Source organism: Myodes glareolus, chromosome 27, assembly GCF_982192425.1.
Source record: "Myodes glareolus chromosome 27, mMyoGla1.1, whole genome shotgun sequence".
NCBI lineage: Eukaryota > Metazoa > Chordata > Mammalia > Rodentia > Cricetidae > Myodes > Myodes glareolus.
Window position 1 is genome coordinate 26573497 of NC_142052.1, and position 17682 is coordinate 26591178.

General features: G+C 48.5%; 1 protein-coding gene across 7 annotated transcripts in view; it reads right to left on the reverse strand.

The window, feature by feature from the left end:
- The window catches only part of Mtcl1 (microtubule crosslinking factor 1), a 122994-nt gene that overhangs the window by 30286 nt on the left and 75026 nt on the right, over nucleotides 1-17682 (reverse strand). For 4 of the 7 annotated variants that reach the window (XM_087902435.1, XM_087902434.1, XM_087902437.1 and 1 more), the window contains 4 exons: nucleotides 16700-16855; nucleotides 9481-9603; nucleotides 6230-6460; nucleotides 4499-4696 (listed from right to left, as the gene is read on the reverse strand). In XM_087902435.1, the coding sequence (XP_087758561.1) occupies nucleotides 4499-4696; nucleotides 6230-6460; nucleotides 9481-9603; nucleotides 16700-16855 (708 nt within the window). The remainder of the gene's footprint in view (nucleotides 1-4498; nucleotides 4697-6229; nucleotides 6461-9480; nucleotides 9604-16699; nucleotides 16856-17682) is intronic. The other 3 variants (XM_087902436.1, XM_087902438.1, XM_087902440.1) reach the window with 1 other exon arrangement.

The following is a 17682-nucleotide window of genomic DNA, read 5'->3' on the forward strand; positions in this document are numbered from 1 at the left end:
CAGGAGTTTTGTTTTGTTTTGTTTTGTTTTGTTTTAAAAACCTCTCATGCCGGAGCCTAGCTGTGTAACTTTTTGGTTTATAAATTTCAGTACAGTGTAGTGAGGGGCTGCGGGCAGGCCTGCTTTTCGCCTCACCCGGCTCCCGCACGGCTAGCTTAGTCTCAGAAATAACAATACACAAATTGTATTCATTTAAGCACTACCTGGTCCATTATCTCTAGAGAGTTAGTTACTGACTAACTCTCATATCTTGATATTAACCCATTTCTAATAATCTGTGTAGCACCACGAGGTGGTGGCTTACCGGAAAAGATTCAGCATGTCTGACCTGGTGGCTGACTCCATGGCGTCTGCCTCATAGCCCTCTTCCCAGCATTCTGTTCTGTTTACTCCGCCTACCTAATTTTCTGTCCTATCAAGGGGCCAAGGCAGTCTCTTTATTGACCAATGAAAATAACACAATAGACAGATAACCCTCCTCCATCAGTACAGGTTAAGTTTTAACCTAAATAAAACAAAAACACACCATTTCCCAAATCTTCAAACTGGCTGGTTGATACCAACGGCTTTACTATTTCCTGTTCCTTTAATTAATGGCATTCCAGTCCTTCACAGATCTTCTCTCGAGTGGGACACTTCAAAAATCCAAAATGAAGGTCTGTGCTCACGGGTCACACTTTATGACAGGTTCAAGGCTGCCCTTCGGTCCCCCAGATTGCCTTGTGAGCCTGTGGTACATTCAGAGCAAATGAAGTAGGGATACAGATAAGGTCACAGACCAAGAAACGTGTGATGCAATGCCAGCCACTTTTCCAGGCTCGGAGATTTCGGAGATGTATGCATCACATGAAATTGTATGTATGGGAACAGGAAGCCGCCATGAACTTAGCCCGGCTCACCTCTGAGTCATCCATTACCTCTGGAAATGGGCTTAATCTAAACGTGGATGGAATATACTGACCTGCCACTGTGGGGTGAAACACAAAAAGCCAGTCACAAAACAGAGGTGGTGGCCTCTTATTTTTTCCAGATATTCCTATTTATTTCAGCAATTCACAACACAGGGGGGTTCTGCAATGCTGAGGGAGCTGCCCTGATTACCTGACCCATGCATGCCAGTTTCCATTTGACAAAGATGATAGGGAAGCTTTTGTGGTGTTCAAAAAAGCAAACAAATCAATTCCAGGCAGTCCTGTCCTCCCCCCCCCCCCCCCCGCACCCTCCCATTGGTAGGAAACACAAACAAGACCCTAAAATGACAGATCTGCGTATCAGCCACATTTTCCTAATGAAACCATTTGTCACTCCGGCCTTCACTGTCACACTGAAAAGAAATTCAACATGCTTTTCTGAAACCATTATCTTTCTGCAGATAATGGGCCCCCCTGAAGACGGGCCTTGAAAAGTGTACTCCAGGGCTGGGGTTTTCAGGAAGGATGCTCGCTTTCAAGCAGAAGCCATTTATTTCCCTTCTAGCAGGGAATGTCCTAGGGGCTCATGGCCAGGAGGATTCTGTGTCTACCCAAGAGTCCCCCAAGAATGAAATCAGGTGGGTGAGGGGCCTCTTAAAGAGGCTCTTGTTAAGCAGATTAGACAGAGAATTACCAGCTCACAAACTGAGAAACGAGGGCGGCGCTCAAACTCAGGACCACTGAAGCAACCCCGCACCTCCCTTGTGGAAGGGACGCCTCCTTAATGAGACTGGTGGTCCATAGCGGCAGTTCTGACATGCTAATCTCGTCTATTAGAGGTGCTCTTTCTAGAAGTTTCTTTATCTTGGGGGGAAAATAGAGAGGCCGCACGGACAGCTAGAACACAAGGCTTCAAGGGCTAGGATTAGTTAAAGCCTGTCAGTGGAGGGAAGAAGGCCCTTAAGGTTTTAACACTGTGGCTGGACTGGGGACCAAGGACTCTGGGAACCAGATGAATGAGGCCTTAGAGACTAATGTTAAACCACATTTCTTAGGCTATTGCTGTGAATCTTATGTTAGGAGCTCCACATTCATGGTATAAACCGGCACACCTCTGATTGTCAGAGTAACTTTATTTAAATAATTACTCTAATGCCAGGAAAGCAAGCTGTTTTGTCTCTAGCCACAGGGTCCCAGGACTGGCAACATGAATCACCTCTGTTTTAGGCCTTGGCCTCAGGGATTACTAAGAAGAGTAGGAAATGCATACCCAGCCTTAGGAATGCTGGCCTTAGATGGCCACGGGCAAACTCTATGTGAACTGTACAGCCAGTTCTCCCCTGCTAAGAGAATGAAATCGCAGACTGTGCTTAAGGTTGGCGCCATAGGACTGTGTAACTGAAGACCAGGAGGCCAGAACGTAGGCACTACCAAAGTTTACCAACCTGACCAATTTTGCTTCTGATCTGTACTCAATGTGGGTTGGTACAGTTGATACTTTTTAACTTCTCTGGCTATGATAAATGTAGCCATCTACAGCACTGCACTGTGAGAATGCTCAATAAGATACAAATCCAGGACTGGGCCCCAAGAAGTTTTGTTACATTTCATTACTTGCTCGTTCATCCTTGGGAAAGCCGATTGGCCTTGTTTCCCATGCGACTTATCACTCCCTGAGGTTCTCAGGGCTTTGTGGGGGCCACGGTTCTGCTCAGAAGTGCATTAAGACACAAGGAACGGCTCCTGCATCCAGGCTGCCCAGCCAACAATCGCACCACTCCCAGAGAGGCGAATCTTCTAGCGGAGAATGTTCACCCTCAGTGAGCCAGCTGTCGCTTACAGTAGGGCTCATTAATCTCCTGTCCTCTTCTGAATGCCACTGTGCACACATTTGCTTTCATGACTGCGGCGGGCTAGCAGATTCAGGGAGCTGCAGACCTGGTTCTGACATGCGCATTCCCCCATCAGCCCATCCTCCAGCAGGCCTTATGCAGTGGAATCTCACATGTCTGTCCCACTTTTAAGAATAACCACAGAAGGCAAGGGGAGACAAACATTCAGGCACTGGTAGGTGGCTCCGGCTGAGGGCCTTTACAGTGTTTTTCACCCCGGGGGAACATTTTCCATGAGTGTTTAGAAAACCAGACGTGTTACGTCTTTTCCCTTTTCCAAAGTGTTGGGATGCACTCCTGGGAAATGCCCATGACAGGATCTTAGTTGTGGCAGGTCTGTCTACCGACGGGAGCCAATCACAGGCGCTGCAGAGGGCTAACCGACAGTACCTCGCTTCAACACAATAAAATGCCTACATTTTAAAGCTTTATTCGCAATCTGTAATGTTCTAGTTTCTAACTAGATCACTGCTGGAAAACTTATTCCATGACCTCAACGCTCCCCAGGGATTCTGGTGCGCTGACGCACTTCCTGATGACTCTGAGGAGAGGCTCCTTTGAAAGTTATTATCTCCAGCCTGAGTCACATTGTTCAGGGAAAACGAAGGTGGGTGGGGTACAGACAACTGTTCTGGATTTGTGTATGAAGAGAAAGTCCTCTCCCGTTAGCCGCTCTACAAAGGCATCGCTTTCTCATTGGAATCCGCGCTGAGGCCTGGTGGCAGCCATCTCCCACTTGACCCACACCACTCTGGGCAGAGGGGGCAGGGGAGAAGCAGCAGCTGCTGGGCACACTGCACGAGGAATCCGGAATGGCTGTGGCTGGAAGGCTGGGCTGTGCCCAGTGCCAAACCTGCACCCTTACACCAGCAAGCAGGCAGCCAGCCTGGGGACCCCGGGCTTTCTGTAGGCGGAGAAAGTACTTGGGGAGCTACCTCAGGGTCTCAAGTCTCCAAATCAAATATAGCTGCCACTTTGTTATAGGAATGCAAAGTAAATAAATAAATAAAAAACAATAAGGTTTATGTTGCCAATAGTGGGTTTGGGGGGGACAGGCTTTCAGGGTTTGTCTGCAGTATTCACACCAAACATCTAGCGATGTTCAAACCCCTCTCCTCTTTCCACAAATGCTATTTTTCCAAAATATTACCATGTATTTTCATTTGGACACGTGTTTTAAGTGGTCAAAGAAAAATGTTAAATACTTTGTACATGATGGGAATTTGAACAAATACTTCTTTATTTTTCCTTATCAACGATGCTACCAACACAGTCCTGTTGGCAATGACAACCTGGTTAAACACCAACCAACAAGTCCTGTAAGGTTGTTCCCTGGCTATGATAAAAATGAGTATTCTCTCTTCTTAGACGTCTGTCTAATGAATGGCTTCCTTCTGAGATCAATTTTCTGGATCCAAGGGGGCACATTCTCAATGGGTTTGACCTTACACTGGTCCTGAGTTAGGGGTTAACTAAATGAATAGATGAGCTGACAATGGAGTGGAAGGATGAACAATCCAACAGCTAGAAACATACTAGCCACCCCAACCTTACCCCCGACACAGACAGGTGGTTAAGACAATGGAGGTCTTTTCTGTACCCAGGAACTTCAACATTTGGAATAAGATGACAGAGACACAGCCTAGTAGTTTCCTTCCGGTGCACAGAAGGCTGGGCTTAGAGCTAGGCACCCACCTGCCTGTTGAGTGGTCCCCCATCTGCAGTCTGCAGCCGTGATCCGTGTTCACTGATCTGTCCTGGAGAGCGCGGGGCATGCTCTCCCACGGGAAGGCCACAGCCTCGGTCAGCATCGTCTTGGTCTGTTCCATCTGTCTGGTGACCGCCCTGGACACCGAGCTCAGCAAACCCAGGCACGTTCTCTGGATGTTCACTCTGAAAGCAGCACACAGATCATAACTTGGCTTACAATCTTTTGTTGTACAGAATGACGTTTCCCCTGAGACAGAGTCTCATTATGGGAGTAGCCATGACCAATCTCTGTGAAACCCCTGGTCTCACACAAGCCTCCTCCCTCACACTGCAACTCGGTGTGGCCTGTCAGGTAAGCGCTCACCTGCAGGTGACCTGGTCCCCAGACTTTCCCCCAAGATGCTGGTCTCACTTACTGTACTTCTTTCACGTAAACAGCAAAGATGCTCAATTTATTAGAAAAGATTAATGCAGTTTTATCCTTTGTAAGCAATGACTGCTCACAGAGGCAGTTTTATAGATGTCAGGAGGAGGAATCCCAGTGTATTATCAACAAGAAACCTCAGAACCACATCTAGGTTTTGCTTCACCATGTTGCTCGATAACATAGACCCTGGGAACCTGGTTGAAATAATTTGTAAAGATGTTCTTCAATCACAGGAGAGAGAATTACCATTCATGGGGTAACTTAAAATGTCACACCAACTGCTCACAATACAGGAGCAGCTGTGTTAGTAGCTAGTGTGACTACACTGGTCGCCCATGCTGTGTGTAACCGTACTTTGACAGAGAACAAGGCTGGGAACAGGACATGCACAGTCACAGGCAGGTCTGACTTGTGCTGTGAAGAGTTGGTCAGTGACAAGTACAGTGGCCCACACCTGCTATCTCAGCAGTCTGGAGGCTGAGGTACAGGAACTTCTGTGTTCAAAGCCAGCCTAGGCCAACAGGAAGATCCTGTTTCAAAACCAAAAACCTAGGGGGTAGGAGGCTCAGGGGCTAAGAAGATTGGCTGCCTTTGCACAGAGAGGGACCTGGGTTTAGTTCCCAGCACCCACATGACAGCTCACCATCAGCGATAACTCCAGTTCCAGGCAGATCTTACACTCCCTTCTGGGTTCTGCAGGCCCCGGGTACCAGACACACACATGGTGCGTAAGACATACAGGCAGGCAAGACACTCATATACCAAACAAACAAAACTAAATAGAAAGCAGCAAACCCTACTCTTCAAATCTAGGAATTGAGACACAATGGGGTCAACATACACAAACGTCAGAGGTGACAAAGGGACTCAGGTGAAGCCCAGAAGGGGCCTTCCAAAGCTGGAGGGATGGGCTCCAGCACGTGGGAATGTGCAAGGGCGTGACACATTTGTGCGCCCGCTTTTATAAACCACTGAGTTCGAATGAGACAGTGAAGACCTCGGGGCGATGACTATATAGCCTTTAAAGATTTATATCCACCCACAGCCAAGGGGATGTGAGCAAACCCATTCCAGAGGAGAATTAAAGACCTTAGAGCTCTTAGAGCCACGTCCAAGTACAGCACTTGCTCGTTTTCATGCATGCCTGGATAGGACACAGTTTCCATGGCTTCGATTGATAGCAAAAGATAAGTAAAAACAAGAGGACACAATGGGTGAGACAGTGATGTGGGGGTGTCCGGAATAAAGCAGATGCAAATTAAACGGGCTGCACGTGTGGGCGGCCCTACCTCCGTGAAATCCTCTCCTCCCTCCTCCATCTGCTTCCCTTGGCGCCAGTGCTTCAGCAGCCACCTGAGCTTGACGTAGAAAAGGAAAATGTTCTGCTTCAAGGACCGGAGCTCCTGCTGCAGCAGATTCTTCTCGTCACTCCAGGTGCGCTTGTGCAGGGTGTTCTGCAAGGCCAGGCTGTGCATCTCCAGCTCTTTCCACCGCAAAGCGTAGAGGTGGTCCTCCTCCATCTTGAACAGAATCAAGAAGCAGCTGTGACACGAGGCTGAGCCAATGCGCCATCCCAGCCTGACCCACGTTCTCAAGGGCACTCCATGTCCAACCTCAGTGGTGCACAGGGGACGTGAAACGCCAGAGTCCTTATGAGGTTAGGATGATTAGTGACACCCAGATGTACAAAACCATCAATTTTGTGATTTAGAAGCAGGTGCTATTTCAAAGGAAGGCACTGCAGCCATCTTCACTGTCAGCCTCTCTCCACGCTTTTAGATGATCTCCAACCCCCACCAGGAAAATGCTATTTGGATGCATGGCTTGCAATGGACTCAGATGCCATTTAAGGAGACCCCATCTCCCCTGTATGCCTGTGCTCGGCACACAAGGGCTCATTACTATGGCAGGGAAGAATCAGAAACCCACCTCTTCCTGAGGTTTCTGGCTCCTCTTGAGCCCTGGTAGAGAACGCTGAGACAGCGGAAGGGTCACTATGCGCTGCAGAATTAGAGTGGGTGGCTCAGAAAGAACTCTTCCTGAGAACGCAGGACTCAACTGCGTACACCGCTGGGCAAACGTGATGACCCGTTCCCGACTTTAGCATGCTCATTAAATGTGCTCACCACTCAGGGAAGCAAAAACTTCACTGAAGAATTACCCATCTCCATCTCTGTATTAGGTTCCTCGGCTTTTTCTTTTTTAAGACGGGGTCTCACTACGGCCCTCAGACTGCCCTCTTGGGTTAAAAGCAAATCTCATGCTTCACCCTACAACGTAGCTGGAACACTTGAACCACAGACATATGCCACCACACCTGGCTAAGGTTTTTTATTTCTTTTTCTTTTTTTAAATATCTATACGGAGCTCTTCTAAGCAGGAAGCAATTCCTGTGTCAGTACCAAGCAAAAGGTGCAAATAAAATCTTATTGTGCAGATAAAGACGCAGGGATAACCTTTATTGTTGTGGAAGTGATACAGGAAACCGAGGGCTTCTGAATCAGAGCAAAATGAGGGTCAGGATGGCAGCCCTACCACTGCCGTCTGACTTAATGCTTAGACCAAAAGCCAAGGAAGTGTGTTTATCCTCATAAGGTACTAGATTAATCCTCAAGAACCACAGGATTACAACTACGGCTGTCTGGTGGAGACAGCAATACGGTCGATGTGCTAAATGAGGGCTGATACCCTTGAAAAGGTCCGCATGGCTATGCAGGGACCTCGCATTTGCTCTACACTGGATTGCGAGCTGGAAGAGGAAGCACCCGCTCAACAGTCCTCGGAGTGGCCATGCTGGTTATGCCCAGAAGGACATGACGGCACAGTGCCATGGGGGGACAGCCTGGTGCACTGGCAACCCAGCCCTGCAGCTCCTCACTGCTCTGTCCCTGACCCCAGTGGCTGTGAAGACAACAGTGACTACTTTTCTGCTGTTGCAGAAAGGTCAAGGGTCAGGGAGCTGGGCCTCTGAGGCGCTCCACTGACTCCTGGCAGACCTGAGGACCTCCCTCCATACTCTCCCATCTGCTTTCTTTTGTGTGTTCACTGGGGGCCTGAAGAGCTCAGAGCCTGGCCTTTTGCCCTCTGTCCTTTCCCTTTCCAGCACCTAAAAGAGAACGCAAAGCCTCCTTCCCTGAAGGCTTTCCAACCTACTCCTTTATCATAAGCCCAAATGCTGCACACACAACGGGACGGGACTCCGCTTCTGTGTCGCCAGCGTCTCCAGTGACAACCTTACTTCTCAAAGCATTTTTGAGGCCATGGAAACGGCTGCATGTGAGTGCATATGTGTGCATGGGGGGTGGGGGGGTAGCTGTCCCTCTTATGCAACCCTTTCTCTTTGGAAATGATATGCAAAACTTTACTTCTACAGGAAGCGTTCCGAAAGGAGTGTGCAGCTGGGGAAGACGCAGGAGGAGACACTGAAGAGTCTGGCATCCAACTCTGAACGTTCTAAGCTGCAGGGTAGAGCAGGCGCTCCCTTAGTCGGCCCAAGACCCGTTTAGAGCCTCTCGGCCCAGTCGCCATGGAGGTATATGCCTACAGCACACATTCCCAGCCAAAACAAACCTTGGATGTACCGAATGACTCATTTTGCACAGCATATGTGTTTTGGAGCATCAAGGTACATTACTCGATGCCAACGGCTCTGCTTTGCTTCCTTTCGAAGCTGCAGCTCTCTTCTAAGAACAAGCACAGGGGAGAAGAACTGTGGCAATTCTGCACCTAGACACAGTTCACAACTTAATTAGGTGCAAGGGCAGTATCCTTGGAGGCCCAGGGCAGGAGCACCTGGATCTGGGAAGCCCCGAGTGGATAAAAGGGATAATTAGTCTGTAATACGTAATTTTAAAAATAACCACAAGCTAATCAGGTCATAGCTCAATTAGTGGCTGCTTTCTGAAGACAACACTTTAGGGTGAGTCGGTGTTTTTAGTGGACAGCTCCCTTTACAGTGACAGACACACGGACTGGTCACATCTAAAGCCCTTGTTTCATGTTAGTTTACCAGTGGGCATCACTGCCCACCTGAAGATTTTCCTGAAACCACATTTCTCCCTGTCCGAGGTTTTGCTTTCTGTAGTTTGTCACCGGTGGGCTAATTGCAGTCCAAAAATATTAAATAGGAAATTCCCCCAAATAGTTGATTCATCCATCTTAAATGTTTAATGCAGGATATCACCATAATAGTTTAGCTGTTCATCTCCACGGTGCATGATCTACAAGTTAACAATACAGGAATAAACAGCCGGTAAGAGCTTTGGTACTCTCTGTGGCTTCAGGCATCTCTGGAATGTTCTAGCATGGCTTCTCCGTGGGTTAGGGGAGTCAACATTACTGAAACATGTGCTTCAGAGTCGCTAGGTGGACAGTTGTCACTGATGCATCTAAGAGGGAGCGTCCCCACCAAATGACCTGTCTATACGCCTGTGTGTCTTTGGCACCTGCATGCAACAGACAGCATTATTTTAAAATGCATCGTGGCATTGCTCCTGAGGCACTCGGAGCAGATGTGCTGGGATCCTCATGAAATATTTACCTTACGGATCTTGTTTGTGTATGTCTCTGTCTCCTCTTGATGCAGTCTGGCCGCCTGGGCGAGCTGACCCTGTAGCTCTTCTACCGACACACTCTGCTCGGGTAAAACGGGGGAGCCCCTGAGCTGATTGGCGGGATAAAGGAAGGGTTTAGTGGAAGTGAGAACTCTTGTCTCAGGTGGTGACGCAGGACATACATCTGGACGAGGTGACACACACAGGGAACACAGCACGGCGGCTGCAGCAGTGGAGTGACCACCAACCTCCCCAGGGGTTCTCACAGGGGAGCCCTGCTGCTCTGGGCCCAGTGGCTATCTGAACTTCCCTGTATGAGACACCCATAAACTAGCTGTGGTAAAAAGCCAGGGTGTACCAGAAGCCTCTCTGCTACCCTCAGGGGCTTCTAGGTGGCTCATAACATTCAAGTAGGACTCGGTGATGACATCTCAATCCAACATGGGCACTATCACACAGTCAGTCTCCAGGATTCACATCCCTGAGCCAACGGGGTCTTTCTAGGGGGTCCAACTAATCTGGCCAAAGGTTTTCATATTGGGGATTTTCCCAAGGGTGCCTTTTACCCCACAGCATGGCCCTGATCACTCAAGAGTGGTTGTGGCTCCTTCTAAGATAGACATCTGCTCTTAAGTCTCTCTGTGTCACACTGTGTCCAGGAACCCCAAGGATCTCATCAATACTTACTGCACTGCAACCTAAGGAGAGGCCAAGGGATCTATACTATTATTCTTATTGAAAAAGCTTACACGCTGTAATCAAATGGCCATGAAAGAGGCTAGTGAGGATTTTTGAAAGAACAGTTTATTAAAATCTCAGGCACCATTGAAATTTAAGCAAAATGTTTGCCCAGTTAGTTTGTGCTAATTAAAGGCAGACAATTTAAAAAAACGAAAACCGGACAGGCTCGCTATGTAGTCCAGGCTAGTCTTGAATTCACAGAGATCCTTCTTCTGCCTCTCAAAGGAGTATGCCACTACACCTGGCTGGGTAGGTGGTCTTAAAAACTTGGACTGTAATAATAAAGACATGTTATCTCTCTAGCTCCTTTTGTCTGCCTTTAACTAATTTCTACTTCTCACTGAGAAAACTGGTCTGGATGTTAGTGTTACTCGGCTTGTCACTGGGTGAAGACCACATGCCGAGGACAGAGAAAACAGACCTCAAAAGGCAGCGCCAAGGCAGAGGAAGCCAGACACTGGGTGTTTGACAACTTTGCAGTAACCTTTAGAGTTCCAGAAGATTTAAACTCACCGGACATGGTAGTGTGCGCCTTTAATCCCAACACTTGGGAGGCAGAGGCAGTTTGAAGCCATTCTTTCTGACTTACATTGTGAGTTCTTGCATAGTCAGGGTTCCATAGTGAAACCCTGTCTCCAAAAACAGAAGATGGGGTATACTCAGTGGCCGAGCACTCGCCCAGCATGTGTGGGGCCCTGGGTTCTTCCCAATATTAAACACTTAAAACTCATCCAACTTCATGAAACACAAGAATGGGGATCACAGTGTTGTGGGGTTTCCTTGAATTTATCATGATGACTAACTCCAATGCTACTGGCTTCATTTCTTTTAAACTATGTGCCGAATCGTGTAACAACAACTTACTCTTCCCTTACACCTTTCTGGAGCAGCGCTCAACACCCTGTTTATTGTCCATCTGATAATCCCTTTGTTATCTGAAGATCTCGGCTGAATCCTGGTGTTCGCTTACTCCTACTCTTTCATTTCCTTGTATTCTATTTCATTTTGAAGTTTGGTATCTTTATAAATAAAACCCTTCGGCTGTTTCCTACAGGTATATGATGCTTTTTGCTCTGATTTGTCACCTGCTCTCTATTCCCTCCCACCTTCTCTTCTTCCCACACTTCCCACGTTCATATCGTCTTTGTTCTCATATAATCCACGCAGTTTAGTTAGGATTGTCTGTACGGACGTGGCTGCAGGTTTATGTGCCTGCTCTAGCTGGTGGACATTTTTCTAACTGTGTGTTTAAAGTTCTGCACTGTGAGCTCATCCTCAGTGGGTATTTATTTAGTGATCGTGCATACGACTTGGTTGACAGTGTGGGAGTGATTACAAGTTGACTTGTGCTTGCCAAAGGCATCATTTTAGACATAATCCTTGGTGACTCTTAGAACAAACGGGTAACCTAAGTTCAAATCTTGGTCCCGGGTAAGGCCAGCCATAGTTCCTTTTCCTCTCAGTCCCACACCTTTGCTGGTGGACAGGTTCCTCTTGCCTCACTTCTGCCTACCAACCTGTAGGCAAATGTTCTTCCTGCTCACTGTTGTCACTCTCTGCCAATGGTTTGGGCCAACACCGTGTCTCCTGTTCCCTTGGAACTACTAAAGTCAATGGTCACCACCCCTGGCAACTACTATCCAAAGTCACATGTCTAAAGGCCGGATATGCTCTCTGTCCAATTGGAGTGAGTTCTGGCTCTAGAAGATGCCTGAGAACTCACTATTGAAATAGATAATGTGTGTGTGTGTGTGTGTGTGTGTGTGTGTGTGTGTAGATAATGTATTTTTGTATATGTGCCTGTGTGAATTTATGTGCACCTGTATATGAAGACGCTGCAGAGGTCAGAAGAGGGTGCCAGAGCCTCTGGAGGCAGCATTATACTTGACTGAGAACTGCTCTGTGTGGGCACTGGGAACCAGACTCTGGCTCTCTGGAAGAGGAGCAAGTGCTCTGAACTGCAGAGGTATCTCTCCAGCCCTGGTGTGCTTCACATTTTATGCAGTGGATTCAGGTATTTACCATTCTGGGCACCATCCACAGCACTGGGGTCACAACAGGGAAGATTCTGCAGCTCAGGTATTTTCTACAGGGTTGTTTCAGGGGGCCTAGGTGCTTCCTGCCAACTTTACTTTCTAGTTTACCCATTATGGATTTGAAATGTGAACACTCTAGATTTCAGTGTCTCGGATAGCAAGTTCACTGTTATGAAAAACATATAATATGATACCTTGGGAACAGCACCCAGACTAAATACAAATTCACTTATGCTTTATATGCACCTTACACAGTCTTAACAAAATTTTATACATTTTTAATAATTTTGTGTGCGATGCTGCATGGTATGGAGTTTTCTATTTATGGAGTTATGTGGATAGTCAAAAGTTTCAGGCGTTGGGACATTTTGTTGTTCAGTTCAGATAGCCTCAATCTTACATACTTCAGTTTTAATCTTAATAAATATTTAAAATAATTATAAAGAGCTAAGCCTCATTCTTCAGCAACACCTGACGGACAGCATGCCTTGCTGTCTGAGCCACACTTGTGCAAGGTCACAGAGAGAGCCCTTGAGGCCATCTGAGGGCATTCACCTGGGGCAGCAATTTCTTAGAGGACCCGGACCGGCTGTGTAGACCACGCCCACGGAGACGCCTGCTCTTCCAAGTTTCCTTTTGCTAGTGAAGTACTAGAACACTTGTGGTCACTCCAGTGTTACAAAGAACGAAATACAAACATACCGTGTTGAAAATTCCTTCTGGAGTGGTTCTACTGCCACACAACCGCCAACAATCACATACACGGAGGGAACATTTGCACACAACACAAATTTCCTGCAGCAAAATACACACTTTATCACCAAGTCCCGCAAGGTTTGGATTTTAAAACCGCCCTTTGCTCATTCACCGATTTTGAGCATAACCACACATGACGTCACCCTAATTTTTTTCTATTACGTCGGTCTATTTAAACACTAGACGTACCTGTTCCGAGGCTGCCAAGGCACTAACTTTGACATCAAACCTCCCTCCCGTCAGCATTCTGACACCCACCATCCACGCCCCTCCCGCTCACCCGCACTGCTAACTTTCTGAGCAGGTCCAGATAAAGCAGCTTTATAAGTTACTCCCAGGCTTAAGAAGATGACATCACTACCACAATAAGCAAAGGGGGAATGCTTTCTCCCTGGCCCTCCACCACCCAGGAACCGCTAATACGGTAGAACCCCGCAACCACTCTAGGACCATGACTTCACTTCTGGTGAATTCCATTTTGTCCTGGCCACTTTTCCCACCATCCCTTTCAAGCTCAGCAGATGAGGTCCACACATGTACAAATACTTGGCACGGACCCCACCACGCAGTTTTCCCGGGACTGGTATTTCACAGCTGAGGCATGAAGGACCACAGATGCTGTGTGCTTCCGTGATTAAAGGATAAAGAGGAGGAGCGAGCGAGATCTGACCCAGAAACTCGATCCTCTGGCTCAGGCTTGGTTTCATTTATGTATGAAACCCGACCGGTGCCCATGCTTGGCCACTTCTCACTCAACACTATTTTTAAGGTGCCCTGCACATTCCACATGAAATTTCCTACACGATGTGTGCTCTTAACGAGTGAATCTCTTGGCACGCTTAATGAGAAACACAGGGGCAAAGTCAGGGAGGAGTCCAGGGCCCACAGGGAGCCCTCTGTCAGTGCATCCTGGGGAGAACAGGCAACAGGAATGTCAATCCTTCTAAGTCTGGTTGTCCATAAGTCCTGGCCGCTAATTTCTGTGCATTTGCAGCAGGGAGTTAGCAGGTGAGATGGGTTCCGACTTCTACCTTACAGCACGCTGGCGCGGGCACATCTTTCCTGTCCTAGTGAAGTGTGGCGTCTGAACAGCAGGCCATCTATATTACACCTGTTTGCTATCTGCTGAGAGTGAACTTTCCTTTTCCTCCTTGCTGTCAGCCATGCTGCCACTAGCGTCATTAGTAGTGACCACAGCTTAAACCTGAACAAAACCAAAAATAACCCAAACAACAACAACAACAAAAAGATATCCCAAAGTGTTGACTTGTCCTTTGCCCTCCAGCATAGACAACAGAACTCCCAAGTCCAAAGCCACAAAAGGTGCCTCAAAATTTGGGACTGGAGAAGCCTATCCTTTAAAAAACACTTCCATTTAAATTTGGAAAGATGTTCTCTTAATGCCAGGGTTCTTGCCCACCGGCGTCCCCAACCCCTCCTACCTCTAAAACCCAAGGACAGAGAGCTCAAGGAGTCTTACACACGGGTACAAGTTGGCTCGAGTACAGGCTCTGTGGTTATTTAAAGGGCAGTGCAAGAGGGGGCAGAGACAATTGCCATCAGGGCAGATCCCAGCTGCCTGCCAGGCCTCACTCCCGATCTGTGTCTACACTGGGACCGGGGTGTGGCTCAATGGTAGAGGAACTGGTTAGCGTGCACAAGGCCCTGGGTTCAACTCCAGCACGACAAAAAGGGTTTCGTGTTTGCTTTAACCCCCCCCCTCCCGGCCACTCTCTGCCTCTAGGGGCTCTCCCCACAGGTGTATCGTGATCCTGCTTGCTTCTGGTAAGTTAGCACCAGTATATGCTCAGCTCTCCAAGAGGAGGGGCTTTTCCTGTCACACCCCCCAGAAGGCAACATTTAATTCCCTCAGGGCCTAAACCTAGGTACCACCTTCACAGGTGACCTGGCATCTGAAGTTAGCAAGGGGCAGTGGGAATGAACAGGATGCTTAACACTCTCTGATTTCTATGCTTTTGAGGTGATACACATGCCTTCACATGCCCAGCCAAAGGGTAATGATGTGATGCATTCTTTCACATGTACGTGTGTATGCATACATGCATATATGTGAGTATGTATGTGGGTGGGTTTGTGTGTGTGTGTGTGTGCATGTGTGTGTATGCACACAACAAGGGTAAAGATGTGATACATTCTCTCATATGGGGTGTGTGTGTGTGTGTGTGTATGTATGTGTGTGTGTATTGGGGCAAACAGATCCCCAAACCAAAGAGGTTTGGTCTCTTCTGGCTGTGACCACCTCTGGCGGTGGCATAAGCGGCCCCTACCTCATTACACTGTGCCACTTTGCCCAGCTATGGGCTTCTTTTCCAACCTACCCAGCCAAACTTTTCCACAAGTGAGCTTGCTTGCTTTCAGCTTTTACCATCTGAACTTTTCCTTCAGCCCTGACACGTGGGAGCTGCTCTCAGGCTTTGCAGAGATGAAGACATACAGAATCTTCAATGCCTCAGAAGTTCTGGTCCTTTTCCAGTGGGGAACCTGTTGCTCTAGACCTCCAACCTCACTCTGACGCCCTCCCCAGCCCTTTCTGTACTAGGAGTGACTGGTGACTCAGAAGCCCCCTTCTGTATGGGAGCGTAGTCCACTTTTCAACAGGATGGGAACTGTGCAGGTAGCTTAAACACTGCACACTGGGTTACCATGGCGCTGGAGAAGCCTGAGGAAGCTGCAGGTAGAAAGAAGACATCCCTGATCCTGCCCATAGGCTGGAAGAATTTTTCCAGCCACCATGAGGGCAGCTCACACAACACAAGCAGTGAAGTACTTAAGAGAGAAATCCTAAGGCGCTTCCTCCGAACCAGGAAAAACCTTGCCTGGTTTCCATCCCTGCTTTCTCTGCTGCAGGACAGGAAGCCACCAAAAGTTCACTTGTGACTGCCGTATATGTCTTATCACACCTCCAGGCACCCACGGGTCTATTGGTGGGGGTGGGGGGGTCATGCTGCAATTAGCCATCACTCCAGCTGACGGGAGAGTTGCAAGTCTGTGGTAATTTTGTTTATGCAATAACAAAGCTTGCCTAAGGATCAGAGGGCAGAGCGAAGCCACAAGTTAGCCATAGAGGCCGGGCAATGGTGGCACACACCTTTAAGTCCAGCACTCAAGTTCAAGGCCACCTTGAGCTACACAAGATTGAATCTTAAAGAGAAACAGAGCTCACACAAAGGTGATCCCAGCACTTGGGAAAGAGACGGGAGTGATACGGCTGGGTGGAGAGAGGAATATAAGGTGGGAAGGGCCAGGAGCTCAGGCAATCTAAGGATTCATAGAGGCGGATGCAGTCTGAGTAGTCACAGGGAGAGGACCACCTTTTTGGGCTGAGCATGGGTAGAGGTAAGAACTCTAGTGACTGGTCACTCTGCTTCTTTGATCCTTCAGCTGTTTCACCCCTACGGCTGACTCCGAGTTTTTATTATTCAGACCAATTAGAACTCGTGTTACACAAGTTAGCCACACGCAACTCCATACACTCCCTAGTCATTCAACGCAAAGATGTTGATTCAAGAAAGGTCTACTGGGGTTCCACATCCTCCTGTAACATTACCTCAGAGCGTGGCCATGGGTAGGAAATTTCACATTGAGACACCCAGTGAGAAGGGGGAGGAAAACAGAAGGCCAGGAGACTCAGGGAACCCAGCAGCTCACTTACCTCTAGGCTGAGGCAGCTCTGTCCTCCCAGCCCAAGGCTCCCGGGATCCCCATCAGCACGCCGGTGCAGTTCCCGAGTGGCTCGGAGGCGCAGGCCCTCTCTCTCATCCCCGGGATCCTGACTGACCTGCCATTCCAGCTGGTCTCTCAATTTGGACTGTGAAGTGCACGAAGGGGAGGAGATTTATTTTGTTTTGTTTTGAGTTTTTAAAAAAGAAACGAAAGACAAAGGGGAAGGTTAAGGAGTGGAGGGTAACAACAAAAGTCAGCAGACGATGGGGGAAAAAAAACCTAGCAGACAGAGTAAAGCATGAATGAACACGATCAGCTCAAACACTTGAGAGAACGGGGAGAACACCAAACGGAGCACAAGCAAAGGGGTGCACTAACACGGAAAGCGGGGTGAAGGGGGCGGTTCTGAGACACATGCCATGAGGACACACGCACACTACCCATGAAGGACACGGGGAAGAGGCTCTGCCTTCCTTACTTGCTGAGCAGCCAGAGCCACAGTCCAGGGTGGCGGCTGGGCCATGCACCCAAGGCGAAGCCTGGGAAAGTGGTCCTTGCAGGGCTGCTCCCCTTGGCTCTCACCCTGGGCGGCGAGGGAGGGTGGCAGGAGCAAGTGGCAGCGGGGGGTTTTCCATCAGAACCAGCCTTTTCAGAACGGGTTTCTCTCCCCGTCCTGGGTTATCTTCCAGAGGGAGGAGGTGGGGCTGGGATGTCTGAGACTTCTCAGAACTGCACTTGTCCTTCTGGCAATAAACCCAGAGGGAGCCGGGCGCTTGTTACTGAGTCTAAGCGTCCTGACTGTGACCGGACTTGTGTTTTGTCTTAAACTCCTCATAGCTTCTTCGTCAGGGTGGCTGGTTAGGTTGAAACCCCAAGGAGGGAACAATGGAAGGCTGCACGGGTCCCTAGCGTCTCCACTGGGCTTAGCCTGGTCACAGAAGGCCCTCTAAACCGGGAATCGCAGTGCAATTA